The 20,873-nt window shown below is 35.5% G+C and overlaps 1 protein-coding gene across 2 annotated transcripts; it reads left to right on the top strand.

Annotated features, from left to right (window-relative positions):
- The first annotated feature begins 362 nt into the window (after positions 1–362).
- Positions 363–20,210, top strand: LOC142643090 (uncharacterized). 2 transcript variants are annotated; one of them, XM_075817634.1, is made up of 14 exons: positions 363–603; positions 715–1,855; positions 1,951–2,689; positions 3,142–3,637; positions 4,513–4,664; positions 4,740–8,165; positions 8,326–8,538; positions 9,237–9,440; positions 9,600–9,803; positions 12,631–12,789; positions 14,890–15,234; positions 16,152–16,584; positions 18,890–18,986; positions 19,562–20,210. In XM_075817634.1, exons 1-14 carry the CDS (start codon positions 570–572, stop codon positions 19,770–19,772), a joined length of 7,854 nt encoding a protein of 2,617 aa, XP_075673749.1. In that variant the 5' UTR covers positions 363–569; the 3' UTR covers positions 19,773–20,210. The 2 variants fall into 2 exon arrangements, with proteins under 2 accessions (XP_075673749.1, XP_075673750.1); XM_075817635.1 differs by lacking the exon at positions 363–603 and having other exon boundaries at positions 1,724–1,855; positions 1,974–2,689.
- Positions 20,211–20,873: the final 663 nt, after the last annotated feature.

Raw genomic sequence — 20,873 nt, 5'->3', positions numbered from 1 at the left:
CTTTTCTTTTAATAAAAAGCTACCACATGATTAATTTAACAAATTGTTGAGATTAAAAAAAAAGGCCACCTTATTATTACTTTTTTGGATTTGATTAATGGATAATATTTACTAATAGATCAATTTAGAAAAGTTTTGATATTACTTTTATGAAAAATATAGATTATTGTAAAAAAAATTAAATTACCTTTTCTTTTCCTATACAAAAATTTTAAAATATATTTTCTAAAGGACATTCGTTTTTTATTTTTATTTTTTAAGAGTAACCAGGTTTTTATCAAGCTAAAACAGAAATAAACAAAGCAGTTATAAATAAATAAATGTTTTAGCAAAAAGTAATACTCCACATAAATAAAGATCGGTTGAAAAACCCTTCTTCCAAAACCCTATTCTCTCTCTAAAATTTCAAACCAAAACCTCAGTGCTTAAACCTTAACGGAAAAAAAAAAAAAAAAATCGCCACCATTCAGAACAGACAGAGGAGGGGAGAGGAGAGGCTAGGCGAGGCGAGGCGAGGAGGAGAGACTTACCGGCAGCCACCAGGAAGGTGGAGGAGGAGCTCCGTCGCGATGATCAGCGGCGGAAGGAATCAAGATTTGCCAGGTATCAAGATTTTCTTTTTCTTCCTTAAAAAATATATATGAAAAAGAAAAGGTGTTTGGTTATTGGGTTTTTTATGAAATGTTATCAATTTGCTTTATATTTCATTTGCAGTTGCTGTAGATGATGATGGTGATGGTGGTGGTGTGGTTAAAGGAGGAGAAGTTCCAAGGTTTGAATTTAGAGTGACCCATGATGCTAAACTTAAAGAACTATTGCATAAGATTAGTTCTCTTGAAATTAGGTTATGCTCTGATGGTGTAAAAGAGTTCATTAGGTTGCTAAAGGGTAATACTGGAGGTGAATTGCTCCATTTATATGTACGGAGTTCGTGTAATTGCTCGGAGCTTCTAGATGCTTGGAAGCTTCGACGAGGGAAGCCTGGATTGTCCTATATAATTAAACTGATTTCTGCTATCCTTGGTCATCCTGATGGGGTGTATGATCCCAAGGATGGGGAGAGAATAGCTATTAGTAAGGTTCTCAACAAGTTTGCAAGATTGCTTGTTGAAGAATACATGGTAGAACTTCAGAAGGAACTAGATAGTAAAGAGGTGAAGTGCCAAAATGCAGCACTTTTGCTGCTGGCTTCAATTGTTAGGCGTCAGTCGGGGTTGGCTTCTGAGGTAGCAAAGAAATTTGATTTTAAATCTAAGACATTTTGCAAGCTAGCAGAATATAAAAAGAACCAAAAGGAGAAGAGGGTGATGAAGCATTCATCAAGGAAGGCGTTTGTTGGCTTTGCAATGTCGTTTTTGGAGGTTGGACGGCCAGGATTGTTGAGGTGGGTGCTGCAGCAGAAGGAAATGTATTCTGGTGTCCTTCGTGGGCTTGGGAATGATGATGATGAAACTATTATTTATGTTTTGTCTACATTACGGGATAGGGTTCTAGTGGAAGAGTCCTTGGTGCCCCCAGGCCTTCGAAGTGTTCTCTTTGGGAGTGTTACTTTGGAACAATTAGTTAGCATTTCTGGAAGCGGGAATGATGGGTCTGCTGCAGAGTTGGCATACCATACACTGGTCCTCGTTTGCACTGATCCTTGTAATGGTTTGATGCCAGATTTGAAGAGAAGCCCAAGTCCATTGAGGGGTAATCCGATGCGACTTGTTGGACTCATGAAGAGGCTAAAAGCAACTGAGGTTAGCTATCACAGAGACTTGCTTTTGGCTATTGTTAGTGGGAGTCCCTTTTTCGGTTCAGCCTACATGGAAGAGTTCCCCTACAACTTGGAAGATTTTTCATCATCAACCTGGTCAGTTTTCTTCAAACCACTGCATGTTCAATATGTTCTTTGTTTATTAGTGCCTTTTTATTTGTATATTTGCATGGTGACTGAAGCTTTTGCAGGTTTGCTACAATTTCTCTTGCAGCAAACTTGGTTTCGTCAGTGGGCACTGGTGGTCCCTTTGGTTTCCTCGATTCTCTGTCTCATGATCCCCCTTTGTTTGATAGCGAGGATGTGCAGAGTATCATGAAATGTGTGTGTCCTCGTCCGTTCAGCCGGTCAGTAGTTAACAAGGGGTTGCTTCACTCTGATTTTCTTGTGAAGCATGGAACTCTAAGGCTTCTTTTGGAGGCATTGAAATTGCTGGACTCCTTCATCAGTGCTTTGAATCATAGTTCTTATTCGAGCGACCAAATGATACAGGGTTGGGCATCTCTCAAGCAAGAAATTCAGAATGAAGTCCAAACTTTGCTCCCTGATCCCCAAGTTTTACTGACTCTTCTTTCTTCTTTGACTCGCCACCCCAAGAGAGGTGAATCAAGTTTAAAGAGAACAGCAGATTTTGAAAAATTTCCTGAACGTAGCAACAATAATATAAAAAAGTTGAAATTGAATGATGAGAACGAGGACATGGATATTGTTGTAAGTGGCATAAATTCTGATACAGACTTTGTTCCGCTTGGAGACAGTGAAAGAGATGTTGGTTCACCTCTAATAGATGAGACTGACAATGGCAAGGATCTTATCAGTGTTATTGCAGAAATTTGGGGTTTAGACCAATGCTCTGAGCCTTTTATCACACCAAAGGGTGTAGAGATGTTCTTTCAATCTAAACTACTTGATACTCTTAAGATTTATATTGTAAGTTCAATTTCTCTGAATCTTGTTGCCCTATGCTTAAACAAGAAAGAAAACTTTTTGGTGGTTGTTTATTTGATTCAATGTAGTTATTACCTTTCGATGGTTGATGTTATGTCTTCTTTAAGTAGTTTAGCCTCTGAAGTGGTTTGCTAGCTTATCCGTTGGGAACACTTCTTTGAAAAAATAAAATAAAATAATTATTATTTACTTTTTTCAATTTATTGTCATCTTAACTTTATTTTTCTTTAGAAGAGTTTAAACCTCACCCTGCGGGACTAGATGAATATCCTGTATTAGCTCTCTATATCATTCATGAGCAGCCCAGCAGAAAAATAAATGGGTGTTGGGGAATTCATCAAGGGCTGAAATTACTTAGTTTAAATTATTCTGTTAATTAGAAAACTCTATTCTCTAATTATCTCTGACAATGGTTCCTTAATTCTTTTTTGCAGCGGGCAGTGCCTACTGTGTTGGAAGGATCATTTGAGTTCTTCATCAATCTCCTCAACAATCCTTTAGGCATACCAACCAATCTACAGTGTTGTCTCTTGTCTTTGCTAATAGAATACATTGGATTCTCCCCAAGCAGTGGTATTCCCACCAGAACCCCTTCATTGATGTACAAGCATCTACAGCCACTTATTAACTTGTTACTCTTTTCACCAATCAGTGATGTTAAGAATCTATCATATAGTCTGGCACGAGCGGCTATGTTTAGTACTGGTGCATTTGACAGAAATGTAGACGAAATTGGAGCATGGTTACTATTTTTACCAGGGTATGACATGGGAAAATCTTCTGTTGAGGTCCTAGAATTGGAAATGTTGCAGAGCCTGTCTCCAGTTGTTATCTCATTTTTATGTGATGCCATATCAACTATTGGGAATAATTTATTCAAGTATTGGGAAATTGTTAAGCATAATGCATTCCATTTGAAAGGTGCTAAAGGTAATTGATGCTTCCTATATGTTTTATGCTTATTCTGTGAAACTAAGAAAATTTTTTATGTGTTGATGCTCTCCCCATCTCTTGCATTATCTTTTCTCTCGTTTTGGTAGGATAATTTCTACTTAGTCTAGGTTTGAACTTGATATTATATTAATTTGCTCATTTCCAGAACCTCCAACTTTTATATAGCATGATGAGAATTTTCTTTAGAAATTTTTGGTTGTGAGTGGCCATTGAGCTCTTGCTCAACTGACATGTCCTCCCCTTTTAAGTGCTAGGTGGAGGTTGAGGACATGGATTCAAGACCCATTAGGTGTGGGGGTAAATTATCAATAAATTAAAAAAACCTTTTGGTGGTGAGTAGTTCTCGTAATAATGTAGAATATTTACTATATAATAAAGGTTTGACCTTGATATTATATTTATCTGCTGATTAGTTGAGTGATTTTAAATTCTAATAAGGTATGAGCGAATATGCTGCTTCCTTGGTTTAATTTAATACAAAAGTAGTCATCTATCATTCACCCAAACCATATGGTAAGAAATTAAAGGCTTAAGGATGTAATTCTCTTTAGGCTAATCATAATGTGACATGCCGGTTAAAAAAAAAACTTTAGGCTAATCATAATGTGATGTGAGATCTCTCAACAGTTGTGTTGAGAGATCTATCCTTAGTCATTGAATTGCTGTGTTATATTCTTTCTTTTGCTGGATTCTTTACTAGTCATTGAATTGCTGGGCTATTCTATCCTTTTTCTATGCCTGGAAAAAAAGAAAAGAAGTATATTTTTATCATTAATTCAAGTGCTTCCTATCTTTTTACTAGTGATGGCTATTCTGTGCTTTTTAATTTTTTTCCCTCTTTTTTTTGGCAGATGTATCACCTACTTTCAGCCCTCTTGCAATATGTGTCTTGCAGAAATGTCTAAGGTTGCTAACATCTGAATCTGGAAGCTTTACATTGCCTGAGAAGTCAATCATATCATTATATGTATGCAATACACTAAAATATCTAATGCAAACTCAGGTAAATATCTTGTGTTTCAGCTTCATTACTGCTTGCAGTTTCTAGACAATCTAATCTATGGACTGCATTTGATAGGTAGATGCTGGGTTACTATCTGCTTTGGTTGAATCAGTCTTGTCTGAGAGACTTGGTGACCGTTCTGTAGTAGATGATTCTGGGGATTCCTTCTGTGAGTGGAGGCCATTAAATAACTTACTGCTTTTTTCACGAAGCATTTCACATCAACAAACTTCATCCATTTTTTCCACTGATAGAAAAGCTAGGCCTATTGATAGTTCTTTTGCAAGTACACTTGATGATGTTAAACAACTTTTAAAGGCTGGGGATAGTGGCAATATATCTGGCATAACCAAGGCATTTTCTTCCTCAATTATTTGCACGTCACCCGATGAGATATTGAAAAATTTTCCATCAGTTATGACTATTTCACACAACCTTCTTGGAGTACCTATGTCAATCTTATCATCAGTATTCTTTCTTGAACAAAGTCTTCTTACCAGCATTTCTAAGTTATGGCCCAACATGTTCTTCCCCGGTCTGGAAACAACTCTTTCCGTTGTTCATTGTGAAGTCAAAGGAGATGATGCCAGTGCAGTTTCCTGTCGTTCTTTGGATTCTCAGGAAATTATTTACAATGGAGATCTTGATGCAAGTGAATCTGCTGCTGCAGCATTTAGTTTATTTTTGAAGCAGGCACCTTTCCATGTGCTATTTCCTGCAATTATGAACATCAGTGGTCCTTACTTGCTGGAGCCCTTGAAGATACAAGACATGCTTCTGGCTAAACTATCTGACTCAATAACAGATTGCCACGGAACTACTTATCTGCGGCTGGTGCTATTTTGGATCCATCAAGTACAATCATCTTATAGAATTAAACCATTAGTTGAACTCCAACAACTTGCAGCGATTTGCTTTAATCTCGTAAAGCACTTGTTAGCTCAACTATTGGTTTTGAAATCTGATTCTGCTTGTTCCAGAAAATCTGGGGTTCCTCTCTCAGGACCAGATATTCAGGAAGTGGTTCAATCTATCTTCTGTCATCCTGCAGTGGTAGCATCATTATCCTGTCCTTTGGATTGTAAAGAAGAGTTAGCATTTGAAGATGTGGTGGGCACTTTGGATATGTTGATTAGTTTATCCGGGCAGAGAGTTCATATGTTGGATCTTCATCTCTTGAATATATTAACAACAACTTCTGAGTACTTGTTGACCTTATGCAATGTCCAAAACTCTGTACACAAAGATAATAAAAGCTCTTATAAGCAACTTGTGGGGGCCTTTAATGCCCTGGTACAGAGGCTATTTCTGGAAGCCAGGGAAAAGTTTGATCTGTGCATTTGTACTATGGACATGATGCCCATCCTTCCAACCTTTTATGCTTTACATGCTCTCCTACGGTTTATATCCCCTTTTGAACTTCTTGAATTAGCGCAATGGATGTTTAATAGGGTTGGCATGGATGAATTGATAGTTTGCAAAACATCAAAGATATCTGCTCCCTCTATTGGATTTTGTATTGCTGCTGGTGCTTTCAAAACTTTGTCTGGTTATTCAGAGCAGCAGGGTACAAAGAGAGTACCATACAATTTGTTATGGGGAATAGAAGAAGAGAACATCAACATCAACATAGTTGACGAGATCTATTTTAAAGTAGTTACGTTTGCCTTGCAATTTGAATCAGATTTTGCAGATACATGCTTGCTGGAGGCTGTTAATGTTGGCTACAGACAGAAATACATGCAACAGCATAGTATTCATCCATTAAGTTTACTAATGTCAAGGGTTATAATGATAACTCCTGTGGAAGTGCTTTCTCATTGCATTTACATGACAAGCAAGACGAAAGCTAAATTATTGTTCCTTCTTATTGAGACAAGCTCCATACATTTGTCAACCTTTGGGCACTTATTTTTGGGTATTCTGAACAAAGATTTGCCTCACCAGGGCAATTTGATGCAAGAAAATTGTGGCCTTGCTCTTTCAGATGAGGACTTTATGATGCTTCTGCCTGCTGCTTTGTCTTACCTGAACTCAATTTTTATAAAATTCGGAAAGCAACACCATAGTCATTTTGGAAGCATACCTTCTTTATATTCAAGGATTCTTTTAAATGGTTTCCTTCACTGGAAGAGTTTTGTCTCTAGAGATATATTTGAGGAAGAATATGGCGAGCTTTTGCCATCATCTACCCAAGAATTTGTCAGACTTGTTGATGGTAGTCTCCTAGGAAAATCTATTCATATGTTGCGGTATCATTTAGCCTTCAGTGGAGTTCCAATGAAATTGAAGAAGCGATTGAAACTATTTGATAAAATGTTCCAACAATCTACTTCACACAATGATCTGCTAGATTGTGATGTTGGTGAGATGGATTCTGATTCACTTAATCAGTCATTAAACCATATAAATAGAGTTGTTGCAAAGATATCTTTTGGTAAGATTTTATTATATCTGGAAAATAATCAGATTCATTCTAAGCCAAAGGAAGCAGATGGCAACTTGAAGGAAGTTCCTTTGGAAATGGTATCAAATTTAGACTCATCAAGAATGCAGTTTATAAACAATCTGGTCAGTATTTGGCAATTGGTGGTTAAGAAATTTCCTTCAGTCACCAATAGTTCTGCAAAGGGAAAGAGCATAGAAAATTCTACCCTGTACAAATACCTGGAAGTCTTCATATTGAATTGTATTTTGGAAATAGCCACAGAATTTCATGATGGTCTTGTCCAATTGCAATGTGTTCCCTTCCTGGAGCAATTGATGAGATCAGCTCTTTTATATAGGTTTGAGGACCCCACAACTCTGACAGCACTCCGAGGTATCCTAAAGTCGCTGTCTGATGGAAAATTTTCACGTGCCCTATATCTTCAGCTGCTGCTTGCCCACTCTCAATTTGCCCGTACTATTCATTCAGTCTCCAAAGCATCTGGTTGTTCTCCTATTGGTGCATTTTTAAGGCCCATGTCCAGCATTCTGAGATCACTTGTTATTCCTTCTAGGAAACAAGATGCATTTAGTGGCAAGCAAGATTCAGAAACAACTGAACCGTACACAAAGCAGTTGGAAGTTATTAAATTACTCCACACACTCTTTCCAGTCAGGGCTCTTCAACGTGGTTTTGATTCTGAAAAAGATTTTGGCATAAATTTAAAAGAGTTGCATTTGCTACTTATGTCTTCTTATGGTGCAACACTAAGTGAAGTTGACTTGGAGATATACAATTTAATGCTTGAAATTGAGTCTATAAATGGATCAGACTCTGTAAATAGTGCTGAAATGGATTACCTATGGGGAAGTGCTGCTTTAAAAGTTAAAAAAGAACGGGCTCTTGAGCAGGATATATCTTTGGATATCATGACAGATGCTGAAGCAGTTGAAGAACATCGGAAAAGTCAATTTAGAGAAAACCTTTCGATTGACCCAAAAATATGTGCATCAACAGTGCTGTATTTTCCTTATGATGCTACTGCAAGTGATGAACCCTTATCCTGGAACAAGGTTCAACCATTTTCTTGCACTAATCCCATTGTGGTTAAGCTTTTGGGTGATCTGGGTTTTTACTTTCAGTTTATTGTTGTCTTATTATTATTATTATTATTTTAATTTCTAATGTGATTCTCAAGATTATCAACTGATATCATCTTTGAATTTTGTGCAGGCATGTTCTCCTATTGTAGAAAATGTAGAACGCTATGATCCCGTCTTTATCTTGCGTTTTTCAATTCATAGTCTGTCGTTGGGCTATATTGAACCTTTGGAGTTTGCTGGTTTAGGCTTGCTTGCAGTTGCATTTGTTAGTCTTTCTTCATCAGATGAGAGGATAAGAAAATTGGGTTACGAGGCTCTTGCGATATTCAAGCATGCGATGGAGGTTGTGTTCTGTATAATTGCATGTTTCTAGTACATGATTTATGTTCATATTCATTGCATGCAGCAGAATAATCTCTTACTTCTTTCCCTTCTCCAATTTATAGTTCCTTGAGCTTGTATATATGCATGTGTCCATGTTGTCAAAGTTTTTAAAGCAATTTTCATATGGCCATTTTCATGACCTTGAAAAGCAAACCTTTATATAGGGCAAACATAAGCAACCCTTGACAGCTTAATTTTGTGTCAGTGTGAAACATTGGAACAACACCACGCTTGCCTGTCCGCCCCCAACCCCCTAGGTGAAATACGAAAGACAGTAGAAAATATGAAATTAAGTAGTTAAACTTGGTTCTGATGTTCATCAATTTTCAAATGTGTTTTTTTTGTTTAATTTGTTTAAAATTGGCATTCTCCTCTGGATTTTGGATGGTTATTCTTGATTAGCGGCTGTGCAGTATATGAAATTCAAAAGTTCTGGAATATTTTGTAATGGCATCTTATTTGGAATTCAGTTTCTAGAGCCTTATTTACATATATGATAGATGTGCAGCAGGATTTTTGAATTTTTTATTTGCTTGGCTGACTTCACATTGGCTGATTATAATACATCCTCCCTTCTGTGCTGGTTTGTAATTTTCCTTTCTGCATTAAGCATTTGTAATGTTAATTTTTAATAAAAGTTCATAATATTATGTGCAGAAGTGCCAAAAGAGGAAGGATCTGATGCAACTTAGGCTGCTGTTGACTTACGTGCAAAATGGAATAGAAGAGCCATGGCAGAAAATCCCTTCTGTTATTGCTCTTTTTGCTGCAGAAGCGTCTTTGATATTGTTAGATCCTTCGCATGACCATTATGCAACCATAAGAAAGCTTTTGATGCAGTCTTCTAGGGTAAATCTGAAGGTAAATGTATCATGACTCAAACAAATTTAATGATTTAAATTGTTTAATTTATAAATTTGTATTTGTATAATTTAGATTATATTGCTTTCTTCTGTCTTATGCTACTTTTTTTTTTTTTTTTGTTAATTATATATATATTTTTTGTAAATACGTGTGCAGGGTATACCATTGTTTAACAGTTGTTTCTGGAGTAGCTCTGTGAATTTCAGAGCAGAAAGGTTGTGGATACTTCGCTTGCTATATGTAGGGCTGAATTTGGACATTGATGCTCAAATATATACAAGGAACTCCATTTTTGAGACTCTATTAAGTTTTTATGTCTCTCCTCTTTCGGATAGAGATTCAAAGGAACTGATTCTTCAGGTAATTTCCAATCTTGTTGTGACTTGACTTCTGTTGATTTTGTGTAATTTGTTTAAAATGCTAGAAAAACTGCTTTCTTTTTGCTAATCAACGTTTTAGTCCCAGTTAATAAAATGATGTTTCTTCCAAATATTTTGGAATTATATATATATATATATATATATATATATATATATATATATATATATATATATATTTCCTATGGGCATGTTGGATTCAGACCAGCATACAGAGACACGTGGAGTTAATATTTGAAATTTGTTCAAGATGTGAAATAAGACTTTGAAATGATATTTCTGAGGAAAGGTTTATTCAAAGAGTGGTTACATTTATTGTATATATATTTTGGGAGTATTTTTGTGGCCATTTTTTGAGTTCTTTCTACGTGTCTTTGAGAGGTCTGCGTTGCCTTTAGAAGAATTCTTCCAGAATTCCTTGTCTTCCTAAGTTTAGTTTGCTTATTTAATGTCTTTCTATTTTTATTTTTTTGATAAGTAGTAATAGGGATTTTTATTCAAAAGAACACTGCCTTATGCAGAAAAGCATTAGGCAGAGAGAAAAATATAGAAAGAGAAGATAAAGAAAAGAAAAAAAAGAAAGGGAAAGATACTAAATACAAAGGAGAGAGCTAAGAAACATAGGGAGAGAGTCACTAGAGGTGATTCCCAAGCCCTAGACCGGTCAAAAAGGGAGCCACTGAAAGAAGCCAACAATTGGTCATCTGAGCTTTCTAAGTCCTCAAACGTCCTCCAATTTCGCTCCCTCCAAGGATACCACATTAAGCACAAATGAGCTAAATTCCAAATGCTAGAAGAATGTTTTCCGAGCCAATTCCACCAACCAAAGAGAGTATCTGCAACCGTTCTTGGCAAGACCCAAGAAATCCAAAAGATCTAAACGCCCAATTCCACAACTTATGAGCCTTACCACAATGAAGTAGCAAATGATCTATCGTCTCCCCATTACAATGGCACATAATGCACCAGTCAACAAAATCCATCCCTCTACCCTCAAATTATCACCTGTAAGGATCTTATAGCAGCTAGCTATTTGTAATTTCTTGTGCAGTTTTGTGCCCTTAGATTTTCAAGGATGGTCTTATTTGCTGTGTCATTTCTAGAGTTTGGTGGATGGAGTAACCAATCAGACCATTAGTCTTTGGTATTGGCTAGTTTAAGCCAATTGGTAAAATTTAACCCAAAATTATGCCAAAAAAAAAAGAAAAAAGAAACGTGTTGACTTAAGGATTCTCAGCAGGATGGCTTGATATCATATGATATATAATTCTGTGGAAGAAGAAGAAAACAACCACACAAATCAATTACACTCGTTGGACTGTCTTATATTTATTATTGCTTTTGATTTTGTTTTTGAAATATTGTCAAATATTTTGATATTTGTTTGTTTCTAATTCTAAAATCAACATAAAGTAGACCTAAAATAGTCAATTGTTGCTTCCCCACAATATCCTCTCCTAGTTTTTGAAGAATTGCCTATTCTGTGTCCATATCTTTATCATACTTGTATTCCATGTTTTGCGTTGGTGCTTTCTAGATGGAATGACTAAATGCATTTCATTAAACTGATCAAATACATGGGACAAAGGCTTTGTTGAGGAAAATCTCATGCTCTCTGTTTGTTTCTGAATTGTTTAGTTGGTAGTCTCAGCTTAAAGTTTTGATGCATAACTGAGGCAGTTACAAAGCATTGGGTACGAGTTTTGGCTGTCACATTGTTTTAAAACCATTCTGAACAGAGAACCAGATAGAGTAATTTCTGGTTTTGTGGTCGGATCAGAGTTTGATCAATGGTTGTATCATCTCATAAATAATAAAAAAATTTAAATATATGTTTCTCAATTTATTATTTTGTGAGTCCAAATATTTTTAGAGATTCTTTTCCATTTTGATCTGAGGAGAGGGATTTATAAGGACTTTTTAGTCATTATTATGTAAATTACCAGTGTGGGACTTTTACACCTTAAGAATGAAAGGTAAAAGAGAAGAGGGCTCATTTATCTTTGGAAACATTCTTAGTATCTTTTATTGTTTCAATGTAGGACATGCTGTTTGTAATAGAAACTTAATGTAAGTCCCACGTTGGAAAATGAAAGGGGATGCTATACTTCTTCTATAAACACCACACTTCATTAGGAATTCCAGGCACTAAATGACGGGCTAGCTTTTGTGTGAGTCTAATATTCTTTAGTTCAATGTTGAATTTGTTATGTGGTTCATTTATTCCCAATGAAATAAGTAATGCTGTAAGCATACTTAAAAAAAAAAAAAAAAAGGAATGGTCAAAAAGTTTTATGGTAAGTTATAAAAAAATAGAGAAAAAAAAAAAAATCAAAACCGGCCAAAACCAGTTCTGGTACACAGTTTTGGAGATTGAACCTCCTATTTACTGATTTTGACTGGTTTTTGAATTTTTTCGGTTTTAGGGTAATCACTGGTCTGGTATAGGTATGGCTAAACTAGTGGAATCAGCTGATGAGAACTGGTTTTGAAACTATGGCTGTCACCCTGAAATTTTACAAATTGAGTATGTACAATGTACATCATTATAATTATTATTTTTACTTATCAAAAAAATATTAATTTGTTTTTGAGGCACTTGTAGTCTTGTACAACGAACTGGTCGAACTAGCTGGTCGGGTCCAGTTTTTAAAATAATGTGTCACCTTGGAATTTTACAAACTGAGAACGTACGTAGATAGCAAATGTTTTGTTGAGGCATTATTTCTAAATCTTGTGCTGTAGTTTGCAAACCTGATCTAAAACACTGTTGCTTTGACTTTGCTTTTTTATCTTTATATACGCTGCAGGTAGTGAAGAAGTCGGTCAAATTACATAAGACGGCCCGTTATCTAGTTGAACGCTGTGGTCTGTTTTCATGGTTGTCATCTGTTATCTCATTCTCTAGCGGAAGGCTCTTTGAAGATGAAAAAGGATTTTCCTTAAAGCAATTGCTTGTGGTATTAGAGGTAATTTACTCATTTCCTCTTGGCTCAAGAGCTTTTAACTTATGTTTTTTGTCATCCTTTATTCTGTATAAATATTTTATTTTTTGAAAATTGCTAATTCTTTTAAAGGTTAAGTTGTTAGGATATCATAAATTTAACCATTTAACAACTCTAATAATTCCCCTAATGCTTGGGTCCAGACTCCCTCTTAACAAGTGGGGCCGAACACATAGGATTTATAACTTTTTAAATGGGAGGTACAATGGAGACAAGGTTCAAATTCAGAACCACCTAATCTGATACTATGATAAATTACTAATTGTCTCAGAAGTTTAAGCTATTAGGGAATGATGAATTTAATCATTTAATAATTATTCTAGCATTTTGTAATGGTGGTGTCTTGTCCGCCCCCTTCTTTTTGTTGTCAGCTAGAAGGGTTTTTTTTTTCTTTTTCTTTTGCCTTTTTTTTTGGGGGGGGGGGGGGGAAGGGGTGGTTGCTTAAGTTATTATATAAAAAACATAATTTGTGTTCTTCAGCTTAATGGTGCAGTCAGCATTTTAGTAAAGAGATCACTAGTAGTTTATATTGGGATAATTCAGGTCTGGTAAGGAATCTTCAAGACTTGTTGAAAAGAACGGTTTGATTTGGATTTGCATTATCCAAAAACTGAGATTCTAGTGTTGTGATTACCCTATGTCAACAAAGTAGGTACTAGTATATGCTTCTGAGATGCTCAACACTCTTTCACTAGAAAAAAGACTTGTGAAGTCCAAGTCAGTGCTGTAACTCTGTTTCCTAAAGCATAGTTCACAATTAGGCCTGACATTAAAGTGTACAATATTTTTTTTTTGTTAGCTGGTCTTCATGTATTTTTTGTAGCTTTTCTAACTTTCCAATCTGCTCTTAAACATTTACCACTTCTATATGCAAGTTTAATGTTGGAAAATAGTGTCATACCAAAATTTCATTCGTGGTACCACAACTGCAGGATTTCATTTGTTCTATATCATGAATTAAGATGCTTGTCTTATTAGTTCCTATTCCCTATACCTTAGACACCTAGTCTGGTTTCTTTTTCTTTAAAGTACATGTAATACTAGTGGGTCAAGCTCTCTTATGATATAGACTAGTTAGTTGTTCTACATCACTGATAAAGACCTTTTTTCAATTAAACTTTGTTCTGCTTTTAAAAGGTCATATATGTTCATATTCCTTTGGGAAGTTTGTGTTTTGTATTGTAAGATCATAGCTACAATAACTTTCCTGAATCCATATAGATATTCCTTGTGACAAATATATGCAGCAACATAGTGTTCATCCACTAAATTTGATAATGTCGAGGGTTATAATCATTGCTTCTGAGGAAATCCTTTCTCTTTGCATTTACCGGACAAGTAAGAGGAAAGCTAAAATATAGTTTCTTCTTACTGAGACAAGCTCCCTACATTTGTAAATCTTTGGCCACTTTTGGCTATTCTGATAAAAGGGGTTAATAATACAGGTTGAGGTTTTTAGAAAAGATATCTTGGTCTGAATGCTAGAGACTGGGGAGGATCTGTGTTTATAACCTCAAATTAAATAGCTAGGACAAAGTTGAGTTGAGTTTGATTGTTTCTGTACACTGTTCTTACACACACACACACATCAGTGAAAATAATATGTTCTCATTTATTTCATGCTCTTGCAATTTAGCTTAGAAATCCTGTCTAACAAGCTAGTAGTTAAAAGATATTGTATGTGATATTGCATAATATGTCAAGTAGCCTATGAAATTTATTAACTATCACTGCTGTAACCTGTCGAAACAGGTTTCTTATGAAGTTCCAAGGGTGACAACTTGAACTTTGTCTAACTCTGTTAATTTTATTTTTATTATCATTATCATAACCATAAATTTGATCTTTTCTGTTAATGTGTTTATATATGATTGTTTTACAAAACAATTGCATATCCATGTCCACGCCATAAATCTATCTTAATAGCTCAATCAAACTACAATATTCCTGTTTATTTAAGCTTGTCTACAATCTGTGCTCTGTGAATGAATAAAATGTCAGAAGAAATTGTCAACAGTATTATTTTTCCCATTCTATTGACTTTTTGTTTTGTTTGAAAATCAGGTTGCCAATGATGCTATTTCATCCCAAAACATTACTGAGTGGTTGCAGAAAGATGCCCTTGAGCAGCTCATGGAATTTTGTTCGCATCTGTACCAAGTGTTAATTGGTGATTTGACATTCAAAAAGGGAAATGTTGCATTGGTTAATCTATTTTTGCAAATTATGATATCAACAGTGAAAATATCCCAGAAAAGGGAAATATACCAGCCACATTTTACTCTGTCAGTTGAGGGTTTATATCAAATATATCAGGCTGTTAGTGTATATAATTATGCGGGCTCTTACCCTTGTGCAGAGGTTGGGCTCAAAGCTATACTTATGGGTACACCTCCAGTTTTCCACATGGTATCTCTCTCTCTCTCTTTGATATTTGGTATCTTCACATTGTCTCCTGAAATAGCTTAAAATTAAAATTTGAATTAAAGAGCAACAAGGTCTAATGGGGTTCAAGTGATAGTCCAATGGTAATGACATCTTTTGTTGAGTCCCATGTCTGTGGTTTGAACCCTACCTCTCCCTACCCACTCTCGACCTATCATTAAAAAAGCAATAGGATCTAGTGATGCTACAATTTCCCTAATTTATTTGTTTTCGGATACCTCATGGTGTGGTCCTGATCCTGGGCAGCCCTGGTATATTTAGTATTAGGGGGCTGTCTTGCTGAGAGGTTGTAAGCATCTGGTGAGAGAGCAGTTGGAGAAAATGGATGCGAGGTTGTAGCTGATAGAAAGAGGAGAAAGAATCTTACATAGTTGCCAATGAGTTTTAGCTTAAATGACTCCCCTTTCCTTGTTCTGGTGGAAGCTGAGGTCATGGTTTCAAAACAATTGGGTGCATTTTTACCTCACCAAATAGACTTTAAAAGCTGGCTGCACTTTTGCATTTGTTCCTTGTGTGGCTGGTTAACCTTAGGGAATCAATATTATGCTCTCCCTATATTTCCTGTGCATTCTTTGTTGGCTTTGGTTTTCGAAGTGAAAATTTTTGCTCAGCCATCCTAGGGTCTATCTTCTTCTTTATATAGTCAAACATATTGCGTAGTTTAGACTCATGCATAAATGTACCCATTTTTCCTTGGGGTTGTCTAGTATATCAAACTCTTTGCTGACAGACTTGAGTAATATATTTTGGCGTTAAGTTGTTACAGTGATTTTTGTTCATTTCTACTTTAGTTTGGTTTTTATTTTTTTTGGTGCCAAATCAATTTTTGCCTTTTAGTTTGACTATATATATTGAAATCTTGATTTGGTGTATTTTCACAGAATAGAGAAAAGCTTTCTGGTTTTCTTATGTGGGCAATTTCCACTGCATTGAAATCAGACTCTGCACAAACGCTTCAGCTTCAAGAATCTCATTCGCATTTCACCATTTCTTCAGAGGAAGAGATCCATGAGGATTCTTTGATACCTAGACTTTTACGATGGCTAACTGCTGCTATTATTCTTGGGAAGCTTTCTTGGAAAAACACTGATATTGATCCCAAGATTTTAAACCGATTTAAATCAGGAACTCTGCAATCTTTATTGGATCTTATTGAAAATGAATGTGATGAAAGCGTCAAAAATAGATTTGGCTGTGAGGATTTATTGGCTGCTGTCATTTTCTACCTTCAACAGCTTCATGGCATTCATTGTCAAGTGCTCCCCTCAGTTATATCTGCACTGTGTCTTCTTTTCTATGCCGCTGGTCCTGCAGGTAAGCTATTTTGATTAGCTGTCGGTTAGTTGTTTGGCATGATGTGTTGAGTGCTGGAGTTGGGGATTTTGGACTTGGATTCTGGAAAGATTCAAATCTAGACTTTAAATAAGGTCTTGGGTATTCTACTTTAGGCACTATACTTTGCCAAGCAGGGAATCTTAGTAATTGACAGGGAATGCTAAACTGATCCTAGAACATAGTTTCAGTGGAAACCAATGCAGGCATGTGGCTTGGTTGATCTGAATAGGGTGGTCATCCTTGTAGACTTCTGATTGACATAACAAGTTGTGACAATAAAGTTTGAGAGGCAGCCACTTGATTTGGGGATTGGAGTGGTGATTGAGGGCATGTAACAATCAAAGGAGAGATTACAGTAGGTCAACATCAAGGATCAGCATTTAGCTCTTACTATTAATTTAAAAATTTGTCAGGAATGAACTCATGTAGCATGGTCTAAGTTTTTATATTTGGTCCTTAGACACCTGTTCGGCCTATGTGCCATTGAATGTGACTGTGGACTGTGGTCTAAGTTGCATGGTCTATTTTCTATGTTGACTTTGTTTTTGGTAGCGGTGGCATACCTTTGTTAGCTACTTTGGCATCAAGAGATTTAAGCATATGTTGACTATAAACTAGGGAGCACGGACATGGACACGGGTACGACACAGCCATTTTTGAAATATTAAGATATGGCACGGTGGGAATATGCATATTAATTAATTATTAAATATATTTTAATTTATATTTTTAAATATTGTTAAGCATTTATTTTTCATAAAGTATTAAACATGTATTAATTTAAAATAAATATTGGATAATAAAGTGAATTCATGACTAGTAAATGATGTTTAGAAATTAGAATACAAATCAAGAATAAGATCCATAGGAGTAAATAAACGATAACTAGATAAGTGTTGAAGATTGAAACTATAAATAAATAAAAGATAAGTGTCTCTCCCATTTTCATTGTATCCCGCAATGTTTCAAACAAACAAAAAAGGATGTGGCTGGTTCACATGTGCAGAAGTGTCCCAAACATGTCCTGTGTCTGACACGGGTATGGCATTTCTAATGAAGTGTTTGAACATCCTAGTCTACAGTAATATATAAATTTTTTTTATATTGGTGTAAATAAAAAATTGAGAAATGTTGCCAATGATCTCTAAGCTCAAATGACACATCTTCTTGTAAGAGTGAGGGTGAGGTTGTGGGTTCAAGACTCACCCGGTGTGTAACTTACCATTAAAAAAAAGGAGTTGAGAAATGTTGAAGATAGATGCTAAGCATCTTGTTTTTGTGAAGTGATTGGCCTTGAAGAGGGAAAATTGCATAGAATGTTGCTAATTAATGTGGGATAGATGAAGCGAAGAAATTCCTTTGGAGGGTTTCCAGGACTGATGGTGGATATGGTGCAAATTTGCTTGGCTGCTGAGAATCAGTGTGTTAATAGTATGGATATTTCGAGAATGTTACGAGGGATTCTTGACAAAACAAGAAAGTTCTAACTCTTTATGCGTGTTTGAGGACAAAGAAGAGAGAGTGATAGATAGTTTTGTTGTGTCAAATACATCTTTTTGTTTTGCACTTCCAAGGATGAGGACAGTAAATTGAATTTGAATCTGTGCGGTGAGTGAATAATAGATGATCTAATTCTAGTAGCTGCCGATGTTTTTTAAGTTCCTAAGTCTAGCCAAACCCTTATAGCTAGGATGAGAATAAGATGAGTTGAGTGAATAATAGATGCTCTAATTCTAGTAACTGCCAATGTTTTTTAAGTTCCTAGGTCTAGCCAAACCCTTATTGCTAGGATGAGAATAAGATGAGTTGAGTGAATAATAGATGCTCTAATTCTAGTAACTGCCAATGTTTTTTAAGTTCCTAGGTCTAGCCAAACCCTTATTGCTAGGATGAGAATAAGATGAGTTGAGTGAATAATAGATGCTCTAATTCTAGTAACTGCCAATGTTTTTTAAGTTCCTAGGTACCCTTATAGCTGGGATGAGAATAAGATGAGTTATTATAAAATGTCCTACTACACTGACATATACATAAAATCCAGTATTACTTGTTAATCTCTTGGCGTGGCTTAACAGGCTTGGTAATTATTAAGGTTGGTGTTCATGTCCACTGAAGTTATAGGCTTTGACATTCTCTTCCAAAAGCAAATGTTAAAATTTGAAGTGGATGAGTTTGATGTAATTAAATGTTATATATGCAACTATTATTATGAATAAATATTTATTTATTTTTCATTTTGTGAAAATATAAATTTGCTGACTCTCTTAATATTATATTTTTGTAGAATCCATATCAGATATCTTCCAAGGTCATAAGACCCTGGTGGCGTCTCTGTGTTCGAAGATTCATTGCCCTGCTGAAGCTAATCCTGCCTGGAGATGGTAATACATCATCTCTTCTAGCTTTTTTCTTTTTACCTTCTCAATTTTCTGCTCTTTGAACAAGATGTGGATTATGGAATGAAGGGTATTTGATAATAACTTTGGAAGTAAACATGGTATTTACTTATAAAGGAATAAACATGGTATTTAACTGATGCTTGTTAACCCGTTTGATCCTAGGTGATTGTCCTGTTTAAATGATTTCTTTCTGATTCAAGTTCATAGATCTGTTTGTTGCTGACTTTGCTATGTTTGTGATAATTCTTAAAAGAAAGCTAATCCGATATTGGGCATCTTTGACATTTTATATTGCTTCATCAGTGAGAAATTAAAAATGCTTTCTCTAACTAGCAAAAGGTTGAAGGCTAGTAATACAACTTACAATTTTAGCTCAAGATTTTTTGAAATCTTTACTAGCTTTGTTTTTGTAAGCCATGCTCCTTAGTCTCTTGCTTGTTGGCTGTTTTTGCATTACAGCAATGCTATTATATTTTCTTATGAAGGCTAGGGACTCTGTAATATGTATGCTCTATTACTTTATCAAACTATTCTGACCTAGCATGCTCTTCGTACAGGTCCTTTTATGAGCCATGGAAGGAACCTGCATTGGAACTCACCGATTTACAGAAGATGGATGAACTTCATGCTTGTCAAACTCTTTTAGTCATTTTTGCAAATGGACTTAGAAGGAAATCATTAGATTTGCAGGTTTTATCACCTCTAGATGTGGAGAGATCTGGTGTATGTGAATGGGAAAAAAGCATTATTAGTGCTAGCTGTGTTTAGATTATATTACGAACTCCAAGATTGATTAGTAAAATTGGAGATTTTGAAATGACATTGTGTCCGGAAAGGCAGTTTGTAGTATATACAGAGTGTACTTGAAACCCATGATTTTTGAGAAAATTGTATATATTGAAACAATAAAACTACACGACTAGGGCAGATGACGGTTGTAATTTAATGAAGGTGGGTTCGAAACATCATGTTACAGCCATCGTAGGAGAAATACAGATATGTCAATGTAGCCAGCATTCAAGGATGTTATGGCAACCAAGTTGTACCGAAATGCCATTGTTAGTTGAGACTAGAATTTGTTGTAATTCTTATTATTGTCATATAATGGCTAAGTCTTCATATCTCTTTCAGCTCTCTTCCCATTTATACAATTTGTTTATAGATTGTATACATTTCAAGCTCTTGAAAAGAAGCCATTATTTCTCACTTACATTTTTTATTCAAACCATTCTGAATGTTCAGTTCAATCTGTTAAATAGTGGCCCAATTATGTGACATAAATTGGAAGGCCAATTGTAATCTTAGAAGTATTTTTAAGATCCCTTCCCTTTCCTTGATTGTTGGGTGTCTTTATAGAGTAGGTTTTGCATTGTCTTTCAATTTGTTTTAAAAATTTTTTGGGGAAATTACACTTTACCCCCCCTAAGCTATACCCCATGTTACACTTAGCCCTTTAAACTATGCAGATGCACACTTACCCCTCCTAAACTATTACTCTTTACACACTTAGCACCCCACTATTAAGTTAACTGTTAATTTAGATGGAATTTAAACTCATGTGCAAGTCATGTGACAGCTGCAAAGATGGCATATAATTAAAAGACCAAATTACCCCTTTCAATCTCTTAAAACAACACAACTCTCCCTCTTAGTCTCAATTCTCAACATTCCCTCTTTCGTTCAGTTCCAGTCCTATCTTTCTCCTCCGTTTCTTTTTCTTATATCATTTTAATTTGTTTTAAACAAGTACAAGCTCTCCTTTATATTGGGTTAATACATCTATTGATTTTCTACGATGGTGAAAGACTAATTTATATTGGGTTAATACATATATTGATTGATAACATGCTCTCCTTTGATATACGAATA

This window comes from Castanea sativa, chromosome 7 (genome assembly GCF_040712315.1).
Source record: "Castanea sativa cultivar Marrone di Chiusa Pesio chromosome 7, ASM4071231v1".
In the NCBI taxonomy this organism is placed as follows: Eukaryota; Viridiplantae; Streptophyta; class Magnoliopsida; order Fagales; family Fagaceae; genus Castanea; species Castanea sativa.
This window is presented reverse-complemented; position numbering and strand designations above follow the sequence as displayed.